Consider the following 25345-nt stretch of genomic DNA (forward strand, 5'->3'; position numbering starts at 1 on the left):
GCTACACGTCTTCAAATTCCAGGTACATGTTTCTTTTAAGTCCCGCAAAAGAGAATCTTGACTATCACAGTTGTTGAAACAGTTCACCTGGTAGCTCAGCTGTTAGGAAGGTCGGAGATCAGAGGCTTTACATAGACTGTCCTGCATCCTTTTTGCTGGGAAGAATGCGTCTTGAAATAACAACCGTGAAAAGGGGAGAAGCAGATGTCTGTTTTTGCACAATTTGAGGTGAGTGTGTGCATATGCATGGTGTATCATCTGAATTCCTGGCTTTGGTACGCAGTCTCTTAACGGTCTCTTAATTATATTCACTGCAGTGTATTTTGAAACATGAAAGGTTCTGAGGCAGTGTATGAGAAGTTCTTTCAATATGTGAGCCAGCAAGGCATCATAAACAGCTAAAACTAATCAAAACCTAACCCTTATCGTTCATTGGGCTTAATTTTCTTAAACTGTATGTAACAACTTAGCTATATTTACTGTTCCTCATACATCATTGGTTAATAGCCCTAATGATGATTATTATTATTATCTCATGGCGTTTACGCTCTAGCAGATGTTATACCGCATTTAAACGGTCGTTGGCAAAACCAGGATCACATCGGACCAGACCGGACTGGACGGGGCCCGACGGGACCGGACCGGACTGGATCGGACCGGATCGGATCGGATCGGATCGGATCGGATCGGATCGGATCGGATCGTATCGACAAAACCCAGACTGGTTCAATGTCAAAATTCCTGCCAATAGACACATGAAATCCCTGGGTCACCAGTTAAGGTTACTTCCTACCTTCGCGGGTGTCCTTCCAGAAAAAAGTTCGTACTCGCGTTAGTTTCAATAAAATCATGACGAACTGTACATCAGAAGAAAGCTTAGTAAATTTAGTTTAAGTGTTAGGATCCGCGCCGGTAAGACGTGAAACCGCAGAGGGTTCTTCTGTTAAATTTATCGGGTATCGGATGCCGCTTCACGAGCAAAATGACTTCACAGTGTTGTTATTCACAAGCCATCAATCAACAAAAGCTTGTCAGGAGATTCCGATATTTAGAATAATTTCTCATGGCGTCGATTTACACATCATACCTCGCATATTTTTGGCTACTCCAACCTTAGATGCGGATATCTAAACAACCAATCAGGATATCGGAAACGCCTGAGACAATTTCGTTGATTGATGGCTTGTGAATAACAACACTGTGAAGTCATTTTGCTCGTGAAGCGGCATCCGATACCCGATAAATTAATTAGAAAAACTCTCGGTGGTCTGACGTCTTATCAGCTCCTGACAATAAAAGGAAAACTCGGTTACACTATATCTGTTGGCGTAAACTACATTTATTAAGACTAAAAACAAAATAAGTATGCAAGGCTGGTTTTACGCCTGTGAGGATATATAGTGTTTGTTTGACCAATTTTCGTCATGCACGGCCTGACTTCTTCAGGGAGTTAAATCATAACTTGTACATAACTCCCTGAAGAAGTCGGGCCGTACCCGACGAAATATTGGTCAAACAAAAACTATATATCCTCAGAGCCGTACAACCAACCTTGCATAATTATTTTGTTTTTAGTCTAAATATTATTTGCTGGTCAGATCTCCCAAGATCCGGCACTTGTACTTTGTTCAGCTGGCCCTTGCATACAAAAACTGTCCACATTTATTAAGCTTTCTTCTGATGTATAGTTTGCTATGATTTTATTGAAACGCGACTACGAACTTTTTCCAGAAGGACACCCCAGAAGGTGGGAAGTAACCTTAACTGGTGACCCAGGGATTTCATGTGTCTATTGGCAGGAATTTTGATATTGAACCAGTCCGGGTTTTGTCGATCCGATCCGATCCGGTCCGGTCCGGTCCGGTCCGGTCCGGTCCGGTCCGGTCCGATGCGATCCTGGTTTTACCAACGGCCCATTTAAACCAAAGGAGCGAGCCATAGCCAATGGCCAAAGGTCCTTTGGGTCATTCCCTCTTGTTTAGTTTTCCAGAACCTGCTGTTCCTAACAAGGCTGTTTTCTGCAAGAGTCCTTTCTTGATAGCAATCCCTAGCTTCGTAAGCCATCCATCTAACCTTTTACTTACTCCTCCAAGTGCACCAACAACTATCGGTACGACTTCTACTTGTCTGATCCCCCATATATTCTTAATTTCTCTCTTTAGCTCCTGGTACTTCTCCAGCTTTTCACCTTCCTTCTCATGCACCCTGTGGTCCCACGGTGACGCAATATCCACAATGATTACCTTGTTATTTTCCTTTTCTACAACAACAATGTCTGGTTTTCTGGCTGCGATGGTATGGTCGCATTGGATGGACATGTCCCACAAGATCTTAAAACTTTCGTTTTCCACAACCCTTTCTGGTTGGTGCTCATACCATTTCTCACTTTTGTCTCTACCATACTTACAACAGAGTTTCCAGTGCACCAATCTGGCAATATTGTCATGCCTTCTCTTGTACTCTTTCTCCGCCAGTTTGTTACATTCACTGATAATGTGGTTTATTGTTTTCATCCTTCAGTCCCCACACAATCTGCAAAGTGGGGAATCCACTGACTCGTCAATGTTGAACTTGACATAATTCGTTCTGAGTGCCTGTTCTTGGGCTGCAAAAATAAGTGCTTTGGTTCCGATTTTTAAATCACTTTTTCTTGTCCATTCCCACATCTTGTCTGCATATCGTGCAGGAATTGGCCATGCATTTTTTCTCTTTCCATCTGTTCAAGCTAGCATTCTGTATTTCTTGTTTAAAGTCTCTCTTTTCCTTTGCTTCATCACTGTTTAAAATTCCTACCCCTCATACTCCTGCCAACACTCTCTGGTTTGAATTCTTTAGATACCATGCCAGATTATTTTCCTCAGCTTTCACACATATTTCGCAGCTAATTAGGCCTCTTCTCCTTTCTGTCATGATAAAGACAACCTGTCTACATCACTTTTGGGGTGTGGAGCCCCATATAGTGACATCGTCTTCCTATCCAGCTCCTTTAGTTCTTCACTCTTCCAATCTATCACACCTGCACTATACCTCAAGATTGCAACAGCTCATGTGTTGACAGCCATGATCTTATTCCTTCCACTCAATTTTGTCTTTAACACTAATTTCAGCCTCAGTTTATAATAGTAATAATAATAATAATAGTTATTATTATTATTATTATTATTCATATTGTATAAATTATTTGTATAGCACCGTATCCATGAAAATGATTAGAGTGCTGGCTGAGAATATCTTAAAATACAGTAATAAAGTAATGATACAGAGGAATTATTACATGGCCGGGCGAAAATACGAATTTTATCTGCGAGTGCACTCACGAGAGAGAGATACTTTCGGCATGAGGTGATAATAATACTTATATTTTCTGTTCCAAGAAGTCAACATTCTTATGAAGAAGAGAAAAATTCTATAACAGCAAAAGCATATCTTAATTAAAATAGCATACTATCTTCGCACCTCAAAGCCATTTTGTGGATGAAAGTTCAAAAGAACCAGCTGCGTGCCTGAGTGTGAAGCTCCCTTGTAATTGGCTAATCATGTTAGTAACCAATAATTTGGCCACACCAAGTGAATATCCTCACACATGAAAGATAAAATAGTATCTTCACTGCGCGCGATGAAGATATAATCAAAAATATGAAAAAATCCTGATATTTCATAAGTATCTATACAATAAATGATAAAATTAACAAATAAAGAAGCCTTGACTGTGCTCTGTTCTGTTGTAAAGCACGCAGGAAGCAGCTACATGTAGAGCACGAAAGAAGTGTAGGGGGAAACACGAGCCGATAGGCGAGTGTTTATCCCTACTTGTTGGTGTGGTCTAGCTGCTTCCTAAGTGCTTTACAACAGAACAGAGCACAGTCAAGGCTTCTTTATTTGTCTTATGATAAAGAACAAGTAATTTTCTTCAAAAATTCTACTTTATTTTCAAAGCGCGCACTGCTTGTGGCGAACTGAGATGTTGTCAGTGCACGCTACTTTGGACCAATCAGAGCGCTTGTAAGAATGTTTAAAATTATTTGATTGGTTAATGAAACAAAGACTTATCAAAACATCAATCAACTGGAAAGTGGCTTGACAGAAATCACACAAAATTCGAATTTATGGAAAAATAAGTGCCTCAATGTTCGGTTTCAGTCCGTAAAAAACAGCAAAAAAGGGGATCTTTAGAAATAATTTCAGTGAAAACTGGCCGAATTGTTGTCCATGAAAACCTGCACGTTTCTGACATGACAATTGTAAAACAAACTGTTCGTTGCTTGCGGCTGGAATCTGAAAACCTTTGGGAATTTTGTAAATGAAGAACTCCAGCGTGAGGACTTTCTGAGCTTGAAAGAACTGCTGGACCGGGCGACGGTTGAGGTCTTCCATCCAAAGCACTTGACAGAATATCTGAGCAAGCCTTAAACTGACAGCTTCAATAATGTAATACCCAAGGAAAAATTCGGAAATTCATCTGCCATTTCTGCAGAGGATGGCGTGAGCTTTCGTTTGTTCCATGCTTTGTACTCTCATAAAGCAAGCTGTTTAAGCCAATGAGAGTGTGCGTTACATAGAAACTTTATTATAATATATAAATTATACAGAAAAAAACAAAAAAATTAACTAGACAAAAATAAGTTGAAGTTTTGCATAATATGCATTATGTGCATAAAGTTTCTGATTCTATATTGATAATAAGTTTCTTTTGAAAAGATACATGTGTGTCTTATGTTTCTTCTTTTATATTGGAATAGATTCTACAAGGTCAGGGTGCATGCAGCCACCAAGAAAGCTTGTTTACCATCATGATTATACTTACCCTAGGATGTAATTGGCAATTTCAAGTGCACTGGTGGCTGAGTTTGTTGAGGCCACTGGGCTGCCATATTCTCAGGGTCTTTAAATAACTGAGGGTAAAGTGCTGCCTTTGTAATGTGTCTACAATTGGTTAGACTCTCTAGTCTTCTTGGATAAGGATGATAAACCGTAGCCTCGGCCCTGTCTCACAACCCTTTAATGATCATAAACCTACATTATATAAATTCTTTGTATAGCACTGTATAAAATTTCATCACTCTATAAAAGAAAGGTGCAGTTGTGTTGTAATAGCCAAAACTAATGGCTGGTATTTTTTACAGGTCACAGGTTATTGTTTTACCGTAATTTACCAATACAGAAAGTATCCTAAACATTCATAAAAGCTAACCTTAGGGCTATAAATGTTTGTTTAGGCCTACTTAGACCTAGGGTTAGCGTTTAATATCTATGTTTAGGATACTTTCTGTATTTGCAGAACAATGACCTGTGAGCTGATGTGACCTGTAAAGAATACCAACTGCAAAACTAAGCATTTTTGGCTTACTTTGCTGATTGAAACTGGTTTGAATCCAGGAAAAATGTGACATGCATTTTTTGCCAACAAATCAGCTTTAACATACATGTATATAAACTTATTATGTGTTAAATAATTATATAAATGCCAACTCAGGGGTGTCTGGAAAACCCAAATAGCGAATACTCCCGAATAGCGAATAGCGAATAGCGAACAGCGAATAGTCGTGAATAGCGAATAGTACAAACAGTGCGAATAGTGGCGAATAGTTAAACAATAGAGTGTTTCTGTCGAGGAACTATCGGCTGATAGTTGCCCAGCGGAAATTTGATGTTCTTAAAACAAATATTTGCCCGGGAAGTGAAGCTTCGAGGGCAAATATGCTAGTTTTAAGAACATCAAATTTCCAAGGGGCAACTATCAGAATGATAGTTCCGAGACATAAACACTCTATTGTCTTTATTGTTCACTACTAAATTTTCTTCCGCGCGCCAGCTCAAAAATCATGTTGAATTATTTTCAACTTTATTAGACGAAAGCCGTGTCAGCCAATGTAAAATTTGAAAAAGAACACAAACAAAAACCCTCTTAATACAATTTCGATTGTTTATTTTCCATAAGGCCGCTTGTTTACAGAGGTATTTTCAGCGGACGACTACTATCCATCCGGGTATTTTCCTCGGACGGGCACTATGGGCTGATAGTGTCTCTCCGCGGACAAACACTATCGCGTCACATGATCAATTTAAACCAATAAGAATCGGAGAAAATTTAGTGGTGAACTATAATGACTAATAGTCGCGAATAGTGACGAATAGTCTTCAATAGTTACCGCCTTATGCTGAACAATCTCAAGCAAAGCAATCAAAGCAAATAATATGCTCACCTGTCGTCGAAAGAGAGTTTCGTGCATCATTTTACAAACACTCTAAAGAAGAACAAACGTCAAAATGCAAAAATATAAATCACTTTCATTAATACATCAAGCTCATGATCATCTCCTCGCACAGTGGTGCCCGAACATAAATTTTAGATACTCACATTTCATCATCCTCATCCGTGCTGTCCGATCCGGCGAGACACGTTCTGTAAAAAGGAATAAAATCAAAATGTGAGGCAAGTGGTTTGTGATTAAAGAGACAAACGAGCTACTCTGATAACCATTGCGTTAATTATTTATCCAAATAAGCAACAGGATTTCAGTGCATTTATTACCTTTTCGTCATTTCGTCACAATCCACCCCCCCCCCCCCCCCCCACACCCTTATTTGCCACTGTTTGTTACTATTCGTCACTATTCGTCACTATTCGCGACTATTCGCCACTATTCGTACTATTCGTGACTATTCGCTGTTTGGTCTTCGCGACTATTCGCTATTCGCTATTCGGGTTTTCCAGACACCCGCCAACTCAGTGACTCACGCACTATCACTTGAATCTGGTGATGACTTTCCCTGGGGTTGTCGAAACATAATATACCAGTATTTTTTTATGTCTTCAACAATAATAACTTATTAACTGCCCCTCTCAGATCTACATGTACACTCACCTGGATGGTCAAATTCCATCAAGGTTAATTCTCCTAATGAATCAAACAGTGTACATGTACATTTTTAACTCATGGAGTATTGTTTCTAGAATTCTGGGAGATTGATAAGGTCAACCTGCAGTGGATCTGGGCATGTACAAGAAATTGGAGAACCCTCTAAACATCATACAAAATACATTGACCTTTTAAAGAAAGGTAAGGAAGTTGGTTTAAACTAAACAATATTAATTTTAGTATAATATAACCATCTACACTGAATAGTGAGTGGTGAACATTTTAAACATAAAACTAAAGTTTTAGAATGTTAAAAATTTAAACCACAGCCAAAAAAAAAATGATAATCTGATAATTTGTATCTTATACATTCTTTTCTGTGCTTGTAGCACGGTGCTTATTAATTAATACAGGACAGCAAACATGCAAAGAATCTCAGATCTTATGAATACTGCTAGAAAATTTTTTGTATTTGAAATGTGTGTGAACACAAACAAATTAGTAAAAAATTGAAGATTACAATATCAGTATTTTATAAGACCACTTGAATGTTTGAAAATGTTTTAGCAAGATAACAATAAGGTGTGAGTACACTGTACCTGCTGTTGTGCAATAAACAGAACTTTTTGCTCAAGTATCCCCTTACTGTACTTGAAAGCATGGTAAAAATAAACTTGTGTTTCTTTTGGGTTTTTTCTTTGTGTTGAAAGGCTAGTGCAAAAGAGAAACTGAGAAAACTGTCAGGCATGGCCATGAAAATAATTTTGAGTGGGAGAATTAACATTATTAATTTTACAATAAATGAAATTGTGATCAATGTTACTGTTGTTAAGTATTGTTGTATCTGATCGTCCTTGTCTCTATATATTTCTCAGTTACATTCCCAAGCTTTGATGTCAAGGAATGGATTATTGAAAATGACCTGCTTGTGCATAGGTTAATGGTAACTATAATTCATGCTTTGGTGCACAGTAAAAGACAATAGACAACCTGGGCGTAAACGAAGGGCAGGGAATGTACTGGCAAGGCGCGGATAATACCCACCGCCGGTATGGACCACCGGATGAGGGGCCTTGGGAACTAGCCAATGGGGTGCCTCATGCCTTTATTGCAAGGTGGGCGTAGTTGCCGGCATAATGTCCTGGAGCCAAGTTAACACAGTCCAGCAAAGTAACAATATGCTCCCTCCCTAATGGGGCTTCAGCACAGGGCTGAAGGGGTGCCACAGGCAGCAATTCCCCGCCCATAGTTTATTAAAGAGAACTATTCAAATAGGTTATAAAGTAAAATACACAAGAACCAGAAAGCAAAAACGGGGAGGGGGGAAGGGTGGGAGGGAGGGATTAAATTCCTGAACAGAAAAAGCAGAACGAGTTGAGCTTTGGAAATGTCAACTGAGAGGGCTCACATGGCGGGAAGAATAAAAGAGCCAAATAAGGTAGTCACATGATGGGAAGTCACGCTCTCCTTCCAGGCTCTGCCCAGTATTTGCTTAGCAGCATTAACATCAGATTCTATTTTATTCTAAAATATCATGAAGAAATTTGTTTTCGTGGTGAATTTATTTCCATATATCATGATAATTATTATTATTTTCCTTTAATAGTATATCACTAAGCCATTTAAATGCATTTTTCTACATAATTGAGGAAAATAAAGGTGCACATGGAGAAACAGTCTCTAATGCTTTGGAGAAATTTGAATATCTGCTGGAGAGAGTGCAAGGTATCTGTGACTAAAAATGAAAACAAAACAGTAATTTCTAAAAGAAAGTGAAGTGCTGCGAGAAATAGAATCATTAACTATTACTTTAACAATGGAAAGGTACTGTGAAGTTGTCTAATGAAATCCTAAAATGGACTTTTATCCTCGTATTTGAGGCACAGGGACCCAAATGTCAAGAATAGTAAGCTGCTCACTGGTGCTCACAGCAAAAATGTATCATTTTGATAGTAATGTAAACTTACATGTTTTAATATTAAAACTGGAACAAAAGTATCAATGGCAACTTTGAAAAACTCAACTGAATTCCAACCAATCAGCTAACAAATGCAATTAATTTTCATACCAACCACAAGAAAAAATCGCAAGGTTACATTATTTTCTTTTTGCATTCATGAACTACCAAAATATGGTTTACAAAACGAACGTACAAATTTCTCCTGTACATATGACAATATAATTATTTACCTCTTTTTGTATTAGAGTGACTTTCATACGACATTGAAAAATAAACGTGAAAAAAAACAGAACGTAAACAAAAATGCAAAATGCTTAATTGGCTTATCGAACAAAAACAAACAATGGTGAATTTTCATTGGCTTTAATAGTGAACGTGGATGCAAACAACATCAGCTCTCCATGGAACTTTCTGGAAAGCGATTGGCATTTCGCTTTGACGTCATTTGAAATGCAGTAATGTGATTGGGCAATTGAACCGTTTGCTGCCTATATTAGGAGTTTCCTTTGCGGGAATAAGGAGAAGCTTTGTTTTCATCTTGCCAAACATAATGGTCTGTGAAACAAATTTCGAGCACTTTTTCAAGGTCATTTGAAAGTCGGTCTAATTCAAACTTCCTTGGACATGTTAGTTACAGGTTAGCAAAGCAACAGTCATCTCATTCGAGGAATGAGCTTGTAACCTAGGCATAAGAATTATAGTGAAAAAACACTAAATAAATGCTATCAGTTCTACATGTGCTTTAAACTTGATGAAGTAAGGCTATCCTTATAATTATAGCAATCATCTGTGTGTAGAGCAAGCAAAGAGTGCCAAGTCATTTCTGGCAAGAAGAAAATAACATGACTGTATATAGGGCTACAGGCTGATGGAATGCTTTGCTGAAAACCTCATTATTCTGAAAAAGCTGTTTGGTACTTCAGATTGGTGCAGGTTTTGGTTTCTGTCAAGAAACAGGAAGGAATTTTCCATATATTTATTGGTATCGACTAGTAAACTGGAAATAATACAAAGTAACACATACTAAACTTTAGAAACTTAAGATCAAAAGGGAAAGGAAACTATAATGGTACCGGTAAATGAGAATGAGCGTCGTCTTTGCTGGCGGCATTTCCTGGATATGACTGCAATTCATTAAACCAACAAATGATATGAATACAACTAAGGCGACAAACCAAAATCCATACCAGATTGATCGAAAGGAATGTTATGGAACTAACTTAAGAGAGTGCTATGAAACTACATGAAAAAAACCAAAGAAAAGGATCACTTAGTACATGTCAATTCCACTACACCAGTGGCTTGCAAAGAACAAAAACCAAGAAGCAACTAGCACACAATTCCACATGCCAACAATGAATAATAAAGAGGTGTGTGGAAAAACTGAAACACAACATTACACCCCTTTTAACCTATTGACGCCTGGGAGTGAGACTTAACAGATTTTATTCCATCTAACGCCGGACGATTATTTTTACTCATCATCTGGGGTGTCCTAGGGCTCCTGAGCAGTGAATGGATTAATCGGAAACAGAAAAAAAGAAGTAGTTACATTCCTTGCTGATTTTGTGTTTTGTTTTCATTTGGACTGATCTTTGATAAGCTGACAATCAGCTGGAGTTGTGCATGGTCAAGAGAGGAACTGTCTTTCTTTGGGACTAATAAATGTTCCAGAAATCTTACTTACATGTAGCAATGCAACGTGGATTCAAACCTTTAAAAAGATGTCTTTATCTGGCAGGTATCCCACCAGAGGTTTCCTGTATATGCTATGAACTTGCCATAGCATATAATGTAAGCTTTTTGAAGTTACGAAGACAAAATAATAATTTGCCTGTTGGTGGGCATCATAGAAGTGCTACCATTCTTCACAGAAGCCTTCTTAGAGGTATTTATACTGTCATCAATTGTACATTATTATTATTATTATTAATGATTACCGGAAAATAGCCAAGTTGAACAAGGTTCAATTAGCATAGCACCAAGTCGACCATGCTCAATCACATTTCCAACAGGAGTGAATGCAATAATAATCATTGTCTTATTAAATTGTAGTTAAATAATTTCTGAATATTTTGATATTATTTTAAGAATTTCTCCTCTCACTTTTTATTCAGCTGGGAAATATATTTAGCTGAACCAATTAAGAGTTGGTGAGCCAATTGGAAAGCTACAAATTTATGCCAGTATTGTATTTTAATTCCATATGTAAGACTTTTGAAAACCCAAGTAGGATTACCGGTATGTTTTTGTCTTTTCAAGAAAGGTATATGGGATAATGTATAAGTATTGAATTGCATTCCAGCTCTTGAAGCCCTGACAGTGGACTGTCCTTTACAAAAAGGGTTGGAAGAAGACAACAATTTATTCAGTGCATCAAACATTGACCAGACACTAAAGCAGCGGCTGCCATCATTGCTTCAAGCTTTCTGTGACAACAATATTGGATTTGCTGCTCTTATTTTAAATTGTTCTCTTTTGGCCTTCATCTGGTTGGTTGATGAGTGTGGTGAGTCTGCCCACAATCAGTAATAGTGATTAAATGACAATAAGTTTACTTATTATAAATATTGAAATAATTAATTAGTAATTTATATATAGCCCTGCAGACTAGATTACAGTAAACTTGATTCCATACTCTTTTCATGTCGGGGTTCTTTAATAGCTGAGTTAGTGACCAAGCCTTGAAGGATAGCTGTTCTGTGGCAGGGCCTACAATTTTTTGTCCTTATCCACGAAGACTTGTAAGTTCAACCATTATATTTTTAAGTCGGTACCTTCTACTCTTGACTGGTGTTCGAAACACAATGTGTTGGTCCCACTGAGCCAACTAGTTTGTAATTTCTTATTCATTACCTACTTAAAAGAATATAACTAAGCCAATTCTAAGCTTCTATTTACAAGTTTTTCAAAATTGAGTTAACTTAATATCCCAATTTAATAGCCAGCATTTATTGACATGTTGAAACCAGGAAAACTAAATGTCAGTATAACTGGATTCTATTTTTTCTAAGGTAAATATCCTTGAAGTTATGAAATTTGATAAATAATGTAATAATTTATTTGACTGGACTCTATTTAGTGTCTGTGCTATAAATCTATAATTGTAGAAACTCATCACTGCCATTTATTACCCCATGAGTATCTTAGCCACCTCTTCTACTACACTTAGTCACTCTCCTACTATAAATGAGAGGAATGGCATAGGCGGCTGAAATTTGGAGTACCTAGGTTGTGGGCACCCACATTGACCTCAGTAGGCTTTTGAGTATAAGCCAAGTAAAAGCCAAGACAAACTGCTGTACTTGGCAATTAAAATTATTGTGAAGTACATGCATTTCTTCAGCTGCTGTAATTGTCCACTCTGAAGCCATTGTTAGTTAAGCTGTAAACTTAAAGTGTGCAGGTAAAGTGAACCTACATTATGGTATTTTGAAATCTGCTTTTATTTTAAACACCCTCTAGACAGCTGCTATGGTGCATTTAGAGAAAATGTGAATCCCAATTTTAAATTCCAAAGGCACTCTTAATTACTCATGTTCTCAGATGAATGATGTTGACACATACTTTACTGATGTATTCATGAGGCTCTTTCTATCCCTTTTTTACAGTGAAGAGAGACAAGGCCATAGAACTTCTAAGTTTGATTCAAAATCACTTAAAGCAACTGGCAGGGAGTGCAGAATGTAGTTCCACAGAAAAGGTGATAAGGTGGTCAGAATTATGTGGAGAAGTGAACCCTTTCACTCCTGAGTGACGTGTAATGCTGAGTTAATTAGTTTGCGGGATGTCGTTAGTATTGACCATCTTCTTATTGGAGATTTTTTCTCAATGAAGTCTTGTTAGGTTTCAGTCTGCTCTGAATGATTTTCATCACCTGTCTACACACTTGACGTATTTCTTTGTCATTTCAAGGTGCCTCCTGAAGGATGTCCAGTGTATCTGTTTAGTTTAGGAGACATTTCTTCCTTATCAAGTTGCATTGCCACATCATCAACAGCAGATGTTACAGGTGCAATAGTAACCTTCAGTTGATCAGTCATTTAATAAATATAAAATACATTGGTCAGACCCATCGTTTTATCCATTTTCCTCGGTGTTGGTATTTGTCTCATCATGCTCATCATTCTCAAGTTTGACATCCCCATCATCGTCAGGTCCATTCAGAACCATTATAGTATAATGCAACACAAACACCAGTTCATAATACGGGGCTGTTCACTTGTTGTTGTGAATAAAAAGAAGTAAATCATAACTTGAAGATTTTGCTAACTTCGTATTAGTAAATTAATACCTGCATTGACAATAATTGGATGGCTTGGTTCCTGAGACTTCCAGAGGCTTCCACTTTTGGCAGCCAGCTGCTAGATGGAGACTGTTATGTCCAGGGGATTCTGGTACCCCATCCTTGAGCACCCAGCCAGACAACAGTATGCACAAGCTGTAACTGCACCTTCCGAATAATAATTTGCATGCCTCACTGTACGGTAGCCCTAAGGAGCTCCATGTACCAGTTATCATGTGCATGTAAATTTCTCCCTTTTTGTTCCCCTCACTCGCATCATGTCAGGAAGTAAAGGACGTTTTTATTTGCAAGTTAGTCAGGCTAGACTGAAAGTGGTACATGTACATCCTGTAAGGTTGACAACAGACAATTGTATTTTTTGAGGAAGGAAAACCCTACATTATTTCACTTCATTAGATGCACAGAACTTACTCTCAGTGGTAACCACTTTGTTGGCATTCTCAAACTTTGCAAATCAAGACTATACCAAGGTACTGACGACTCTTCAAGACAAAGTTGAAGGAATAGATGTTTGTTTCAGTGACATTTATCTCAAAGGTGAGAATCTACACTATTATAGGAATGGTTAGTCTTTCGTAAGTTGTTGGTCATACAGGTTATTCATTGACAATCAGCTCTTCTGTTCTAAAACGGCAAAAAGCTAAAAATTCAGAATGACGATGACAAAGAAAAGCAAGATGATGCGTACTGTCAAATGACAAACATGGATTTTACAAGCTTGCAATTACTTTTCCTGTACCCATTGTTGTGAAGAGGCATCAGGTGACGTTCAGGGCATGCACCAATAGTCAACACAACTAGTGTCAGGCACACATTAACCTTTTGACGCCCAAACCGGCCTAAACCGACCAGACTTAGTATTTTACTCTGTCTATCGCCAGACTATTTCACTCGTCAATGGGGAACCCCTGGGAGTCAATGGGTTAAATAGCTAATGTTAAATTTAGCTAATGGATGCTGCAAAATCAGAAGCAAGCGTTAAAAATTTGCTTCCTGGTCTCCCAAAAATGCACAAGTGAACCGTAATTTATTCTTGAACCATCATTTCTGATTCCAATCTCACATGAGCATGAAACTATGCAGTAGACACCAACAAGCTAGCAATGCACACAAATGAATAATAATTATTATTTGCCAAACTGATATCGATGTAACTGGTCAAAGAAGAATTTCCACTCAGAGCAGCCACATGCAAATTTAGTGCTCTCTCCTCTCCCATGTTTTTTAGAGTTTTTATTTTTTATTTTTTATTTTATTTTATTTTATATAAACAGTATTTATTACAACATTTGCTCTAAGAGCAAAAAGAGCTCATCTGGAGAGCTTATGCTGTTTACAATGCATAACAGACAACGCGACGATCAAACAAAAACATGCACACACAAAAAAGAAATTAACAGAAACGGTTGGACAAGGAAATAAATGATAATGGATAATACTAAAGGGGACCTAGATGGAGGTATTAATATTTTAGTGGACCTAGATGTTGTTAACCCGTTCACCACTAAAGAGGCCTCCATTGATGGGTAAAATCATCCTGCATTAGACAGAGTAATATCTATAAGTCGCACTCTCAGGATGAATTCTGAAAGATAGGGTATCGTCTGCATCATGAGCTGACCAACAAATGACTTTTCCTTGTCTTTGATGTTGCAGGATATGTTTTGTATGTTCAGAATGAAGTGGACAGGGCTTTGCCTTTGTTTCAGCAGTGCGTTCACATGTCACTGCAGGGTCAACAAAAAGCTGCTTCGTTAATCATGGTGGGCTGTTGTTTTGCTGTCAAGGTCAGTATTGATTTGATTTGACTTTAATATTAAGTAAAACTGACCCAAATTCCATGATCAATTATTGTTGTGCACGTCTTTTGAGTTGGCAGTGTTGTATGCATGTGTGGGAGCCAATGGAAGGGTGGTTTGGATCAAGAGATTTACATGTACAGTACTTGACAACGCAAGTACTTGGGAGATATCCTGTGCAGGAGCTCTTGGATCTTTTGCAACTATACAAGTTTCATTATTGATAAAATTAATGCCGGTAAATGTCTCCATCTACAGCAACCAAATTTAAACTCCAAGCGATTCTGATGTGACTTCTATTGTCATAAAAAAAGAATTTGGACCAAAATGTTGAGTGTAAGAGAATGGTAAGCCATTTTTTTGAAGATTTGCAAAGAGAAACCGAAAATTGCATTTCTGGGGCTTGCTAGTTCTAATAATTAGACCTCTCTTGATTAATTAAAAACACATTTACAACCATGAAGATCAAGGTTCAATGGCGAGGTGGTAAGAGCACTGTCCTCCCACAGATATGTCCTTTAATTTTTAATAGAGGTGCTCCTAAAACAGTAAAAACTATACTAGGAGGTTGAAGTTTAATCTAATATCTATATTTACAATAATAAATCCAATTGAATTTAAGAACACTAACCTAATTTGTAATAGGACTAAATCGATAAGTAAGTTGATGCTAAATTTACACCAAAAACTAAATTACATGTATATAATTAAATTAATCATCAGTCTCATTTACAAAACCTTAAAATTTTAAATGATCAAATAACAAAAAGTGAGTAAAGAAGTAAATGATGAATGAATAAATAGATAGATAAACAAATCACTGAAGAAATAAAAAGTACATACTTGTAGTTTAGGTAAAATTATGTGAAATATCTAATAGTGGGCAAAAGTTCTGATTTAAAAATATATACTCTGCAATGGTAAAGTACTTACAGATAGTTGGTTCCATACTGCAATAGACCTTGGATAAAAAGAAAATTTATAGATATTGCAGTTGCACTGGATATGGCGATAAGGAGTACAATTTGGAAGCAGAGATGCCCTGTCCAGAGGGAAAACCTCAGGGGGAAGTGGGATGCATATTAGACCTGAACTTGGTTAATTGAGACAACAATCTACGTTGTTCTAGGGTATCCCACCCAAGTTTTTTAATGATGGGAGTAACATGGGCTTAATCTAAAATAGTCATGTAAGACAAATCTAGCTGCCCTATGTTGGACCATTTCAATCTTGTTAATATTACGTTTAGTATAAAGGTTGCATGCAGACCGAGCATATTCTAACTGCGGGCGGACAAGAGTAAAGTAGGGTTTCAATTTCACATTTATAGTACTGTTACCCAGGAATCTTCTTAGAAGGTCCAGTGATCCATTGGTCTTGCTACAAATGAGGTTACAATGTTGGTTCCAATTGAGTTTCTGTTTAAAGTAATGCCTAAATATTTGGTAGTGGTTACTCTGAAGATGGCCTGGCCATTCATTAAATATGTAGTCGTGACAAAAAGGAACAGTTCAAGCCTTTGCCTAATTCATCACCACTGTGGTCCAGCTTCATGAAACTAGCATCATTTTGGTTGAGTTTCTAAGGGGTTTTTCTCGTGGTACTCCAGTTTTTCCCTTTTGTCAAGAACCAGTTTCTTTTTGGTCAGTCTTTTTAAAGGGTTTTTCTCCATTGACAGTTGGTGTTTTAATAGTAAAGTCAATCCTGTCAGAAGGGCCTCTCCAGCCTCGGCTGATAATTAATATAGGGAAAAACTATCAGGTAAAAAACTCTATAGTAGTAAAACTAGTACTAAAAAGGAAGGATGTAACCAAAACATTGCAGGGGAAACATCACACAGCAGTGGCCAAATTTAAGCAAGCCATGGAACATACTTTTCAGCAACTGGAAGCTCTTCTTAACACCTGTCTTCAATATCAGAAACTAGGAAATACTGAAGCTGAAATCCAAGGTCTGAAACTACTGAAACAGGTAAAACACTGACATATCCTTTGACTCCAATGAATGATGGTGTGCCGGTGTCAACAAATTGTTTGTTTATTTTCTTTGTTTAGGCCAGCAGCATTAAAGAGGAAAACAAACAGTGCTATAGTGCGACTTTATTTCCAAGTGACCCTAGCCTACATGTATCTTACAATTTAGAATTACTGACTGTTCCACCACAATTTTGCTTCTCCGAGGGGATACTGGAGACCAGGATAAAGCCAGAACTCGTCACTTACATTTTGGCAAAGCGCTCAGCAGAACTTGGCAGGTTTGTGTGGTAATCCAAAGTATGTGAAGTCTGATTTGCTCCAGAGCCGTTGATTTCAGTAATAAAATAAACTATAGAATTTTATTAGAATCAGTTGTATAGATTTGTTTCTACTCAATGGGTGCTGTTAAAGATGACTGTGTTTCTGCGGGCAAATACCTGCATGAAACCTGATTGGCACTGCCTGATCAAATTATTCAGTTTTGACTCTTTTTTATGGAGTAAAGTAAATCCCAGACAAATCTGAAATGAGCCACTTGTTATACACAGTATCTCTCAATTAGTAATCCCGCTGTAATTGAACAGTATACTTAATGGGCCGTTACTATACAACAGTTTTTTTGGTTGTTACTTGCTTCATGGATCTAGAGATTCAATACATGTACTTATCTTTCAAATAAATTGTCTTCTCGGTGTGTAGAAGCAAAATGTGGAATAACGAATGCAAGAAGGTCACAATTGGTTTTGCTCACTTTTCGCATTCGCTGTGAATTAATGTGCTCGACCATACATGCATTTGTCATAACTTGGACTGAAATCCCACTAATAATTGCACGTTTTGGTGGTAATCTTTGAGTCAGGGATTCGTTGCAAGTTCTTTGATTCCTGTGAGTGTTCGTTGTTATCCGTCTCATACCAGCCTTTAACGATCTTCAGAGGTTTCAAACTGCTAATCAAATGTCAATAAACAGGAATATATTCATCATATCTTATCCATAAATACCCTTTGTAGGTTTGAGGAAGCGGCCAACAATTATCTTGAGTTACTGGCCTATATTGTGGAGAATTGCTCGTCGGTCGCCGTAAGTAGTTCAGTTTTTATTTTATTTGGGACTCAATTACAATTTTTGCCGTCATCATTTTTGCAAATATCAGGAAATTTCAAGAGATTTTATCCAAATAGGAAGTAACGTTATTGCTCGCACTTTCCGTGGACAAAAAATTGACTGATACTGGTTATGACCAGTGTGTATAAAACTGTAAGACTTCTACTAAACCTGTAGTTTTAACACTCTGCCAACAACGCCTGTTCGTTCATTCAAGGAGTGGTGGGTAAATTTGACGTTTTGAGTTGAAATGTATTCACTGGCGCCTCAGTCGGACTAGTCCTCGATAGTACGTATGAACAACTCACTCAAAAGGAAAAGGAAAAATTCAGTCATAATTGAATTTTTTTTATAGAAGCGTGCATGCCATCTAATTTAGGTATCTCGGACCAATTTTGAAGTGTTTCTTCGTGTTTTATTCTTCCGGCAATTTAATTAAAGAGATTGGGTGATGACCATGCACTTTCAGAGTCTAATAGACATATTTTTCATCTCGCTATCTTCTATTTACAGCCGGCTATGGCCACAATAGCAAGTCTCACTGAACTGCACAGGCAGTGTGCGGTAACACTGCTGAAAGCAGAAAGATACCAAGATACTCTTACTGTTTGTGATAAACTGTTGACAACTTCCGATTGGCGCCTCAATAAAAGTAAGCAAGGTATAAACCACATACTTGAACTTCGTTTCAGACTTTTTGTTGCTTTGACCCGTCAAAATGATTTTCCAATAGTTTCTGTCCAAAAAGTCTGGAATCTCCTACCATTTGGAGATTGCAAATTGGATAAGGGGCAGGGGGAAATTCACGTTCAATGTCGTGGCTGGAAGTTTAGTTTCTCATTGCAGAAACCGTGGTTTTGCGTTTGTGGGGAATTGAAACGGAAATGGTTTTATCAATTGGGTTGATATGGTAAATTTACGACCGTAAGAGAAATTGGAAAGCTGACGTTTCGAGCGATAAACCTTCGTCACAGCGAGTTATGGATAATTGGGCTCCAGGTTGCTAGTGTTTTATATAGTGAAAGATGGAGCTACGCTATTGGTGGGGATATAGCAACGTGGATAACAAGAGTAGCGTTCGTTTATTCTGTAGGGAGCGAGGGAGCCGATTTGAATGAATCTTCGGTCAGCATTTTTTCGGCTTTCCGTGTTGCCCGTGTGTAGGGAAAGGCCGTTAATCACCTGGCACTGATGTATTGGTTAGAATGATTAGGTAAGTTGAAGTGTCCGCTAGCGACTGGTTTGGAAATAGGCCACAAAGACTTCACTATCCCCTCAGTTTATTCATGACATTGATTGTTGGCCTGTGCGGAGTCCTGCCAGTAGTCCGATGCTCTCATGTCCAGATCTCACTGGTGTAACGTGTCGAGACATGTACAGTCTGAACACTCAACTTACAATTAAGAATAAAGAGAGTTTCGCTGTGGTGGTTGGAGCAATCCAGCTAGAGCGTGGAGGGATTCATCTGGGACTCACATTTGGTTCAGCAAATATTCATTGTATGATTCTTTAATTGTTTGTCTTGGTGAAAGGCATGCAGAGTAGCATCTCCAGAGCTCCCAAGAAAAGACACCGTTCTGACGAAGATGATACTAAACCTGTATCTTCAAATGAAGAAATAGCTGTGTGCTGTGAGATGAGTCTGTTAAAGGCAAAGGCTTTAATTCATCTTCACCAACCAGTGGAAGCAATGCAGGATTTGAACAGGTATAGGTTATTATCATTCAGCCGATTTTTAGCGTAGTTTCCTTTGTCAAGTTATTTCTTTCACATCTTGGCCGCTTTTTGAAACCATCGCCTCGTGTGCCACTTTTTTGTTCTTTGCACATTTTGACGTCATCTTCGATCTATTGCTGAACAGACGCATGGCAACCGAAACGTGGAATCAATGTGGCGCAGTTTTCACTTAAGACTGCAAAATAACAGGGGTCTCAGTTAAACTTGGGTTTAAGGTAGAAGGTTGTTGTGTTTAAATGTGTAATTACTATTTGTAGAGAAACCATTTTTCAATAAATTATTGCTGTTGGTTTTCAGGGTACTGAGAGCTCTGGATAGTGTCCAATCGTCAGTTTACTGTTCCACTCATCAAGCCGGCCAAGAATGTTCTGTAGCACAACAGCGAAAAAGGAGAAAACTTGAGACTGGTTTGTGACTTGTATAAAAATTTTGGCGCGTATGCCATCTTCGTCACCAGGGTGATTATCTACAGAGAGTGTAAACATGTATTGACAAATCGGATGGGAAGGGAGTGGGGCGGAGACCAGATACAAGAGGTTTGTTGTTGCGCCCGCCTCATTCCCCACGCTCTTTTGCTTTCCAGCAGCATGTTTCGTTGAAGTCAACTTTTACGTGATGCTTCTGCGCTCGTTTACTTCTATTTCGTAGTACCTCGTAGTAATGTTTCTAAATATGGGATGGGCATTGCACATGTCCGACAGTTCACGTCCAGCATGTAGTTTTAAAAACGTTAGAAGTTGAATTAGAATATAAATTGCGTGAGCTTTCCGAAACAATTTATAATAACAGACGCTCAGTTAGTAGTTCACTGTAAAGTTATTGCGTTTAAGTTTTGAATTGTTTTTAAACCAGTCTTGTTTTCTTAGACGAAGCAAGTACCGTGTTAGGGGAAGAAGAAAAAGAAAACGAACCAAATAAACTTGTTAAGATTAAGGTAAGCTTTGGTGCAAGATAGATCTTGTTTATGCCTAATTTTGAACTGGCCGGCGTCGTTTCTGGATTGTGCTCCGCAGTCGTGTTTGGTTGTCATCGTTCCATCTCTATTTCAGTCCAAAGCACTTTCGTTTCAGACAAGAAACTTTCCCTTTTCTTTACTTTTTTCCTTTTCAAAGAGACCAGGGTCTGGTTCTTTGAAGGGTGAACAGTCGAAGCTAGCTTGGATCGTGTTATTAAAACTGAGGTGCTTTTCTAACCACAAAAAGTTTACGCGAGCCTCGTGTATTCTGAGAAACAAGCGCCTGGTCTGGTTTGTTTTCTATTGACAGATCTAGAAAATCACAATCTTAAGGACGGTGCCTCTATTTTTGTTGCTCATACGTTCTGCGCATCTCGAGGCACTCGGTTTCCCATGGGTGATGCTTTCTAATACAGGGATATTTTTGCGCGGTTTAAAAACTATGCATAGAGAGTATAACTTGTAATTAGCAAATGCTCTTGGTTTCTAAAAACAAAATTGGGGGTAACCATGCATTTTTCAGAGATTTATTAAGCTTCCATTTGGAAAAGAACGCCATACATTGCTTTGTATTTTGAATCTTTTTGCAATGATTGTTGATTAATTAACTTTCAAAAATGCTTGCTTACCCCCAATTTTCTTTTTGGATTTCACCAACACTGGTTGAGGTCTGCTTTTCCCGCATATTCAATTCAAAAACCGTGCACAAATGCCAAGTTGAATTAGTAGGCACCGTCTTAAATTAAGCTTCGAAGGCAGATTCCATCTCAAATACAGTTAAACAGCATCGTCGCTCTTTGGAGGTAGGGTGCCCGAAACATCCTGGAGCTTCCACTATTGGCAGCCAGCTCCAAGATGGAGACTGCACCGATGGCTGGCAAAACGTGACAACCCAGCCATGAGCCCCCACGCCCCCGAGAAGAACAGGCACCCGTCACACTGATACACAGTGGAAAGCAGAGGGTGGGGAGGGAGGGAAAAAAACCACTAAACGCTCCACACACAATGCTCCTACTTCCCGCCACACTGATAAATAAGCGATACAGCCCAAAGCACGAGGTATTCCTTGCATGCGCAAGTATACTAAAACCACTGACCAATTGGCTGCAGTCGCTCCTAGTTGTTTACTTGGTTAAACTTCGTTTAACCTCATATAACTGGCTTGTGACATGGCAATTTGCAAGCGACTTACATGACTTATTTCGTTTTTTTTTAATTTTTTTGTTTTTTTTGGTACGCAGGTGCAAGCTTACAAGCAAAAAGCGTCTATCCTAGAAGGTCTGGGTCAGACCCATGATGCCCTGCATCAGTTGCATCTCGGCTTAGAGTGTTTGGAAGGTGAGTGTCTTTTTGTGAAACGCCCAAATAATTACAGCCAGTTCAACAAAATGTTCTTCGATGTCTTTTAATATTATGAACATGTTTGAAAAAATGCTTAATCTTCGATTTCACTCTAACAAATATATGCTCCACCCGCTCCTAGGCGCGCAGGGCACTGGAACAGTTTTACTCTGTTACAACGTTACACTTGATTATGGCAGCGTTGAAAAAAAATGGGCCTTTTACATCTTGGATCAAAATCATTACAAGAAACCATAGATTAGTTGAATGGTTTTCAATTCTTGGTTCTATTTTTCTTCTCCAGACGACCCTGGAACGGTTTATGAACACACCAAGCTCTTGTTCAAATTAGGTTCAGAGGAAGATGCTGTCACCAACTGGCTTGAGTTCAGAGGCATTAAGCATTTATATAGTAAAGAGGATCCTGACTGTATTAAAAGGATGTTGAGGTAAAACCATGCAAATAAGAGGTTCTAGTTATAGGTTTTTCATTGGCTGCAATTCGATGCGGATTGGAAAAGAACTTTCGAGTGATCAAACTGTAGGGTTTCAAGTATAGTTAGAACTACACTGTATTGCAGCGCTGCCACCATTTTTGGTCGTCATGGCAACTTTTTGAAAGAATGAGCTTGGTACCCTGAGGTCTGTGCAAACATAACAAACAGCACCAGCACCAGTAACCCGCTTTGTAGAAGCACCCCTAGGTTTATCTACTCTCTTAGGATCGCTTACCGATAAGTGGCTGACGGGAACCATGAGTATGGCATTTTCCTCTTCACTGCACCTCGGTGCAACTACATTTGCTTCGTGCAATCTTGATGGAACTGGCCTGTCTTGGCGAGTGTAAACCGTGGCATGCGACTGACTTTTGTTAAAGGTAGTGCTTTATCGTGGTTTCAGTCTTACCTCAGGGCTCGTCCGCGCCAGTATGTCCGTGACGAAACTTTATCTTGTCATCCCCAGCATTACGGCGTAACACAGGGGTCAGTTCTCGGGCCCATCCTCAACCTTTTTTAAACCTCACTTTTGGGGAACCTTGTGAAGAAACATGACATGTTATACCATTTCCTTTCGTTACTTGAGCAGTAACGAAAGGAAAACCTGAATTTTTCAGGCTTTCCTTTCGAATCGTTACTCTCAAGTAACGTTACTTAAAAACAATTGAGTTATCCAGTTGATAGCGCTATTCAACCTTCGAACAACTGGGGCCTGGTCGTGCGTGACACGAATTTTATTCTCTCGTATCTCTTAAATCGTTCGCTGCGCTCACTCGTGAGAGATACTATCAGCAATCGAAGACTGGATTAAATTCGTATCCCCGTGCTGCCATTTAATTATATCAAACTCTGGAACTGTAGCGCAGGCGCATGGTAATGGCTCCGTTCACGCCTTAGGATCTTTTAAGGCTTCTTTTCAATTTAATAAATTGCTTCTTTAACTGTTATTATATCTTTAGCCTGGAGAACTTTTTTCTTCTGTTGGTTGATTCCGCGATTTTTTGTATTGTTGCACAGTTCATCTATGGTCAGACGTGTTGATAACGAAGACGTGAGTGTGGAAAAAGTGCAAGAAATGGATCAGCAGATCGTACATTGGTGCAGCAAGTCCGATGCCTGTTAAAGTGCACTTAATCTCAAATATTCTTCTTTGCTCAGCTAAATAGTTCCACCTTCATGCAAAAAGCATACTTTATCAGTTTCGCCTCGAAGTTTTACTTTTTGTGGGCCAAAAAGTTACGTAAGTCAGCAAAACTAGCCGTAATTTTGATCCACGACCGAGCTGAAAGAGGCATGGGTCTATTCTGTATTTGACGTCACAAACTGCTTCAAAATATTTTTACATCGCAAACCAGTTTGTGACGTCAAATACAGAGTAGACCCCATGCATGCCTCTTTTAGCTCGGTCTTGGGTCAAAATGACGGCTAATTTTTGCTGACTTAGGTAACTTTTTGGCACACAAAAAGTGAAAAGTCGAGGGAATATGGTAAAATATGCTTGTTGAAGGTGGAAAGCTTTAGCTTAGTAAAGAAAAATATTTGAGGTTGGGTGCATGTATGAGCTGTTTTTTCATCTTGGTGACTTGTTAAAAATCTGGCGTTGCAAGCTCAGAGGATCCGAATTGAAAGCAGAACCTATTGTGACTAGTTTGCTCGCATTTTCAAGCGCTCAGCGCCGGCTACATATTCGCAGTCTGCGTTGTAATTGGCTCATTTGATTGTCTGTTTCGGTCGTGATTGGTCACAAGGGATATCTTGGCATCCAGTTGTATTCCGTTCGAATAGCTCTTAGTTTGTTACATTAGTCATACGTTGTTTAAACTTCACCTAACTGTGGGACAATTGTAATTCGTTTGTTGACCTATCCTAATTTTTGTCGGTGACGTCTTGCCTATAGCGAAAGCTTAAATACAGAGGAAATAAAGGAGAGAACTATATGTAAACTATTTAACACGTCGTGTGATTTTTTTGTTACCAGTGTTGTTTTCATCTTTGCGCTTCAGGTCCTAAAGTTCTATAAATTAAAGTTAATTAGCAAGCGCGTTGGATATGAGATGGTAAATAGCCAACGACGCGCGTAGCGCCGAGTTGGCTATAACCAGTCCCATATCCAACAAGAGCGAATGGAATAATTGTTTTCTTAAATTCCTTGAACTTCAAAAGTTTGGTAGTACGAAATACGAGCCAAAAAAGCGAGAAAATCCGAGCAAACAAAAAATTGATGAAGATGCGCTGTTGTGTAATGCCTTGTGGTCAGACTCATCACAAAAACATTTCTCACCTTTTTGCGTACTTCTAAATTTCGGAATTGATCCGTTCTTTTCACAAAAAAGGGGTTTTTTTTGCTTTATTCAGAGAGAGATTTCGCTTTCCGGCGAAAACAAATTAAGCTCAGCGACGCTTAGTGCAATCATTTTCCATACAAGCGGGTCAAACTAGCTGATAACCGAGATTGAGTGAACCAATCAAAGCACGAGAAATGCATTAACCGAGGTTGAAAATTTAAGATTATGACATATATCTACTTCAGTGTACCGGGAAGCTAGAGATTTAAGCAAGAGAAAGAGAAGTTATTGTAGTGTTTCTTACAAACAGGAAATTATTCTATTTAAAAGTCATCGGTCTCTTCAGAGTACTTGACGTGAACAAGATGGAATAATCACAAAATACTCTCCACTTCACCAAAAAAATAACCTTAAATCACAGGAAATAACCGTTACAGTCAAGTCAGTCCAAAGTATTTTCAAAGAAAGTGTTTGTATCTGAAATAAAAAAGTTTTGGAATCGCCTATTTTTGTTTTCAAATTTC

The 25345-nt window shown here is 38.5% G+C and overlaps 1 protein-coding gene across 2 annotated transcripts; it reads left to right on the forward strand.

Moving 5' to 3' along the window:
- The first annotated feature begins 87 nt into the window (after positions 1–87).
- LOC138054493 (Fanconi anemia group G protein-like) lies at positions 88–24481 on the forward strand. Of its 2 annotated transcripts, none has more exons than XM_068900944.1 (20): positions 88–228; positions 6956–7061; positions 7736–7803; positions 8510–8585; positions 10562–10708; positions 11126–11329; positions 12432–12523; positions 12736–12832; positions 13523–13663; positions 14783–14913; positions 16750–16896; positions 16980–17179; positions 17913–17982; positions 18520–18667; positions 19539–19713; positions 20041–20150; positions 20610–20677; positions 21940–22036; positions 22344–22488; positions 23554–24481. In XM_068900944.1, exons 1-20 carry the CDS (start codon positions 205–207, stop codon positions 23657–23659), a joined length of 2352 nt encoding a protein of 783 aa, XP_068757045.1. In that variant the 5' UTR covers positions 88–204; the 3' UTR covers positions 23660–24481. The 2 variants fall into 2 exon arrangements, with proteins under 2 accessions (XP_068757045.1, XP_068757046.1); XM_068900945.1 differs by having other exon boundaries at positions 18520–18658.
- Positions 24482–25345: the final 864 nt, after the last annotated feature.

Source organism: Montipora capricornis, chromosome 6 (assembly GCF_036669925.1).
Source record: "Montipora capricornis isolate CH-2021 chromosome 6, ASM3666992v2, whole genome shotgun sequence".
Classification (NCBI taxonomy): domain Eukaryota; kingdom Metazoa; phylum Cnidaria; class Anthozoa; order Scleractinia; family Acroporidae; genus Montipora; species Montipora capricornis.

What these genes read in the sequence shown, in the direction of transcription:
- LOC138054493 (XM_068900944.1), top strand. Translation starts at nt 205, where the DNA reads ATGTCTGTTTTTGCACAATTTGAG. An exon ending in GTCTGAAACTACTGAAACAG is followed by an intron (nt 16,897 to 16,979) that starts GTAAAACACTGA and finishes TTCTTTGTTTAG; the next exon opens with GCCAGCAGCATTAAAGAGGA. An exon ending in CGGCTTAGAGTGTTTGGAAG is followed by an intron (nt 22,037 to 22,343) that starts GTGAGTGTCTTT and finishes TTTCTTCTCCAG; the next exon opens with ACGACCCTGGAACGGTTTAT.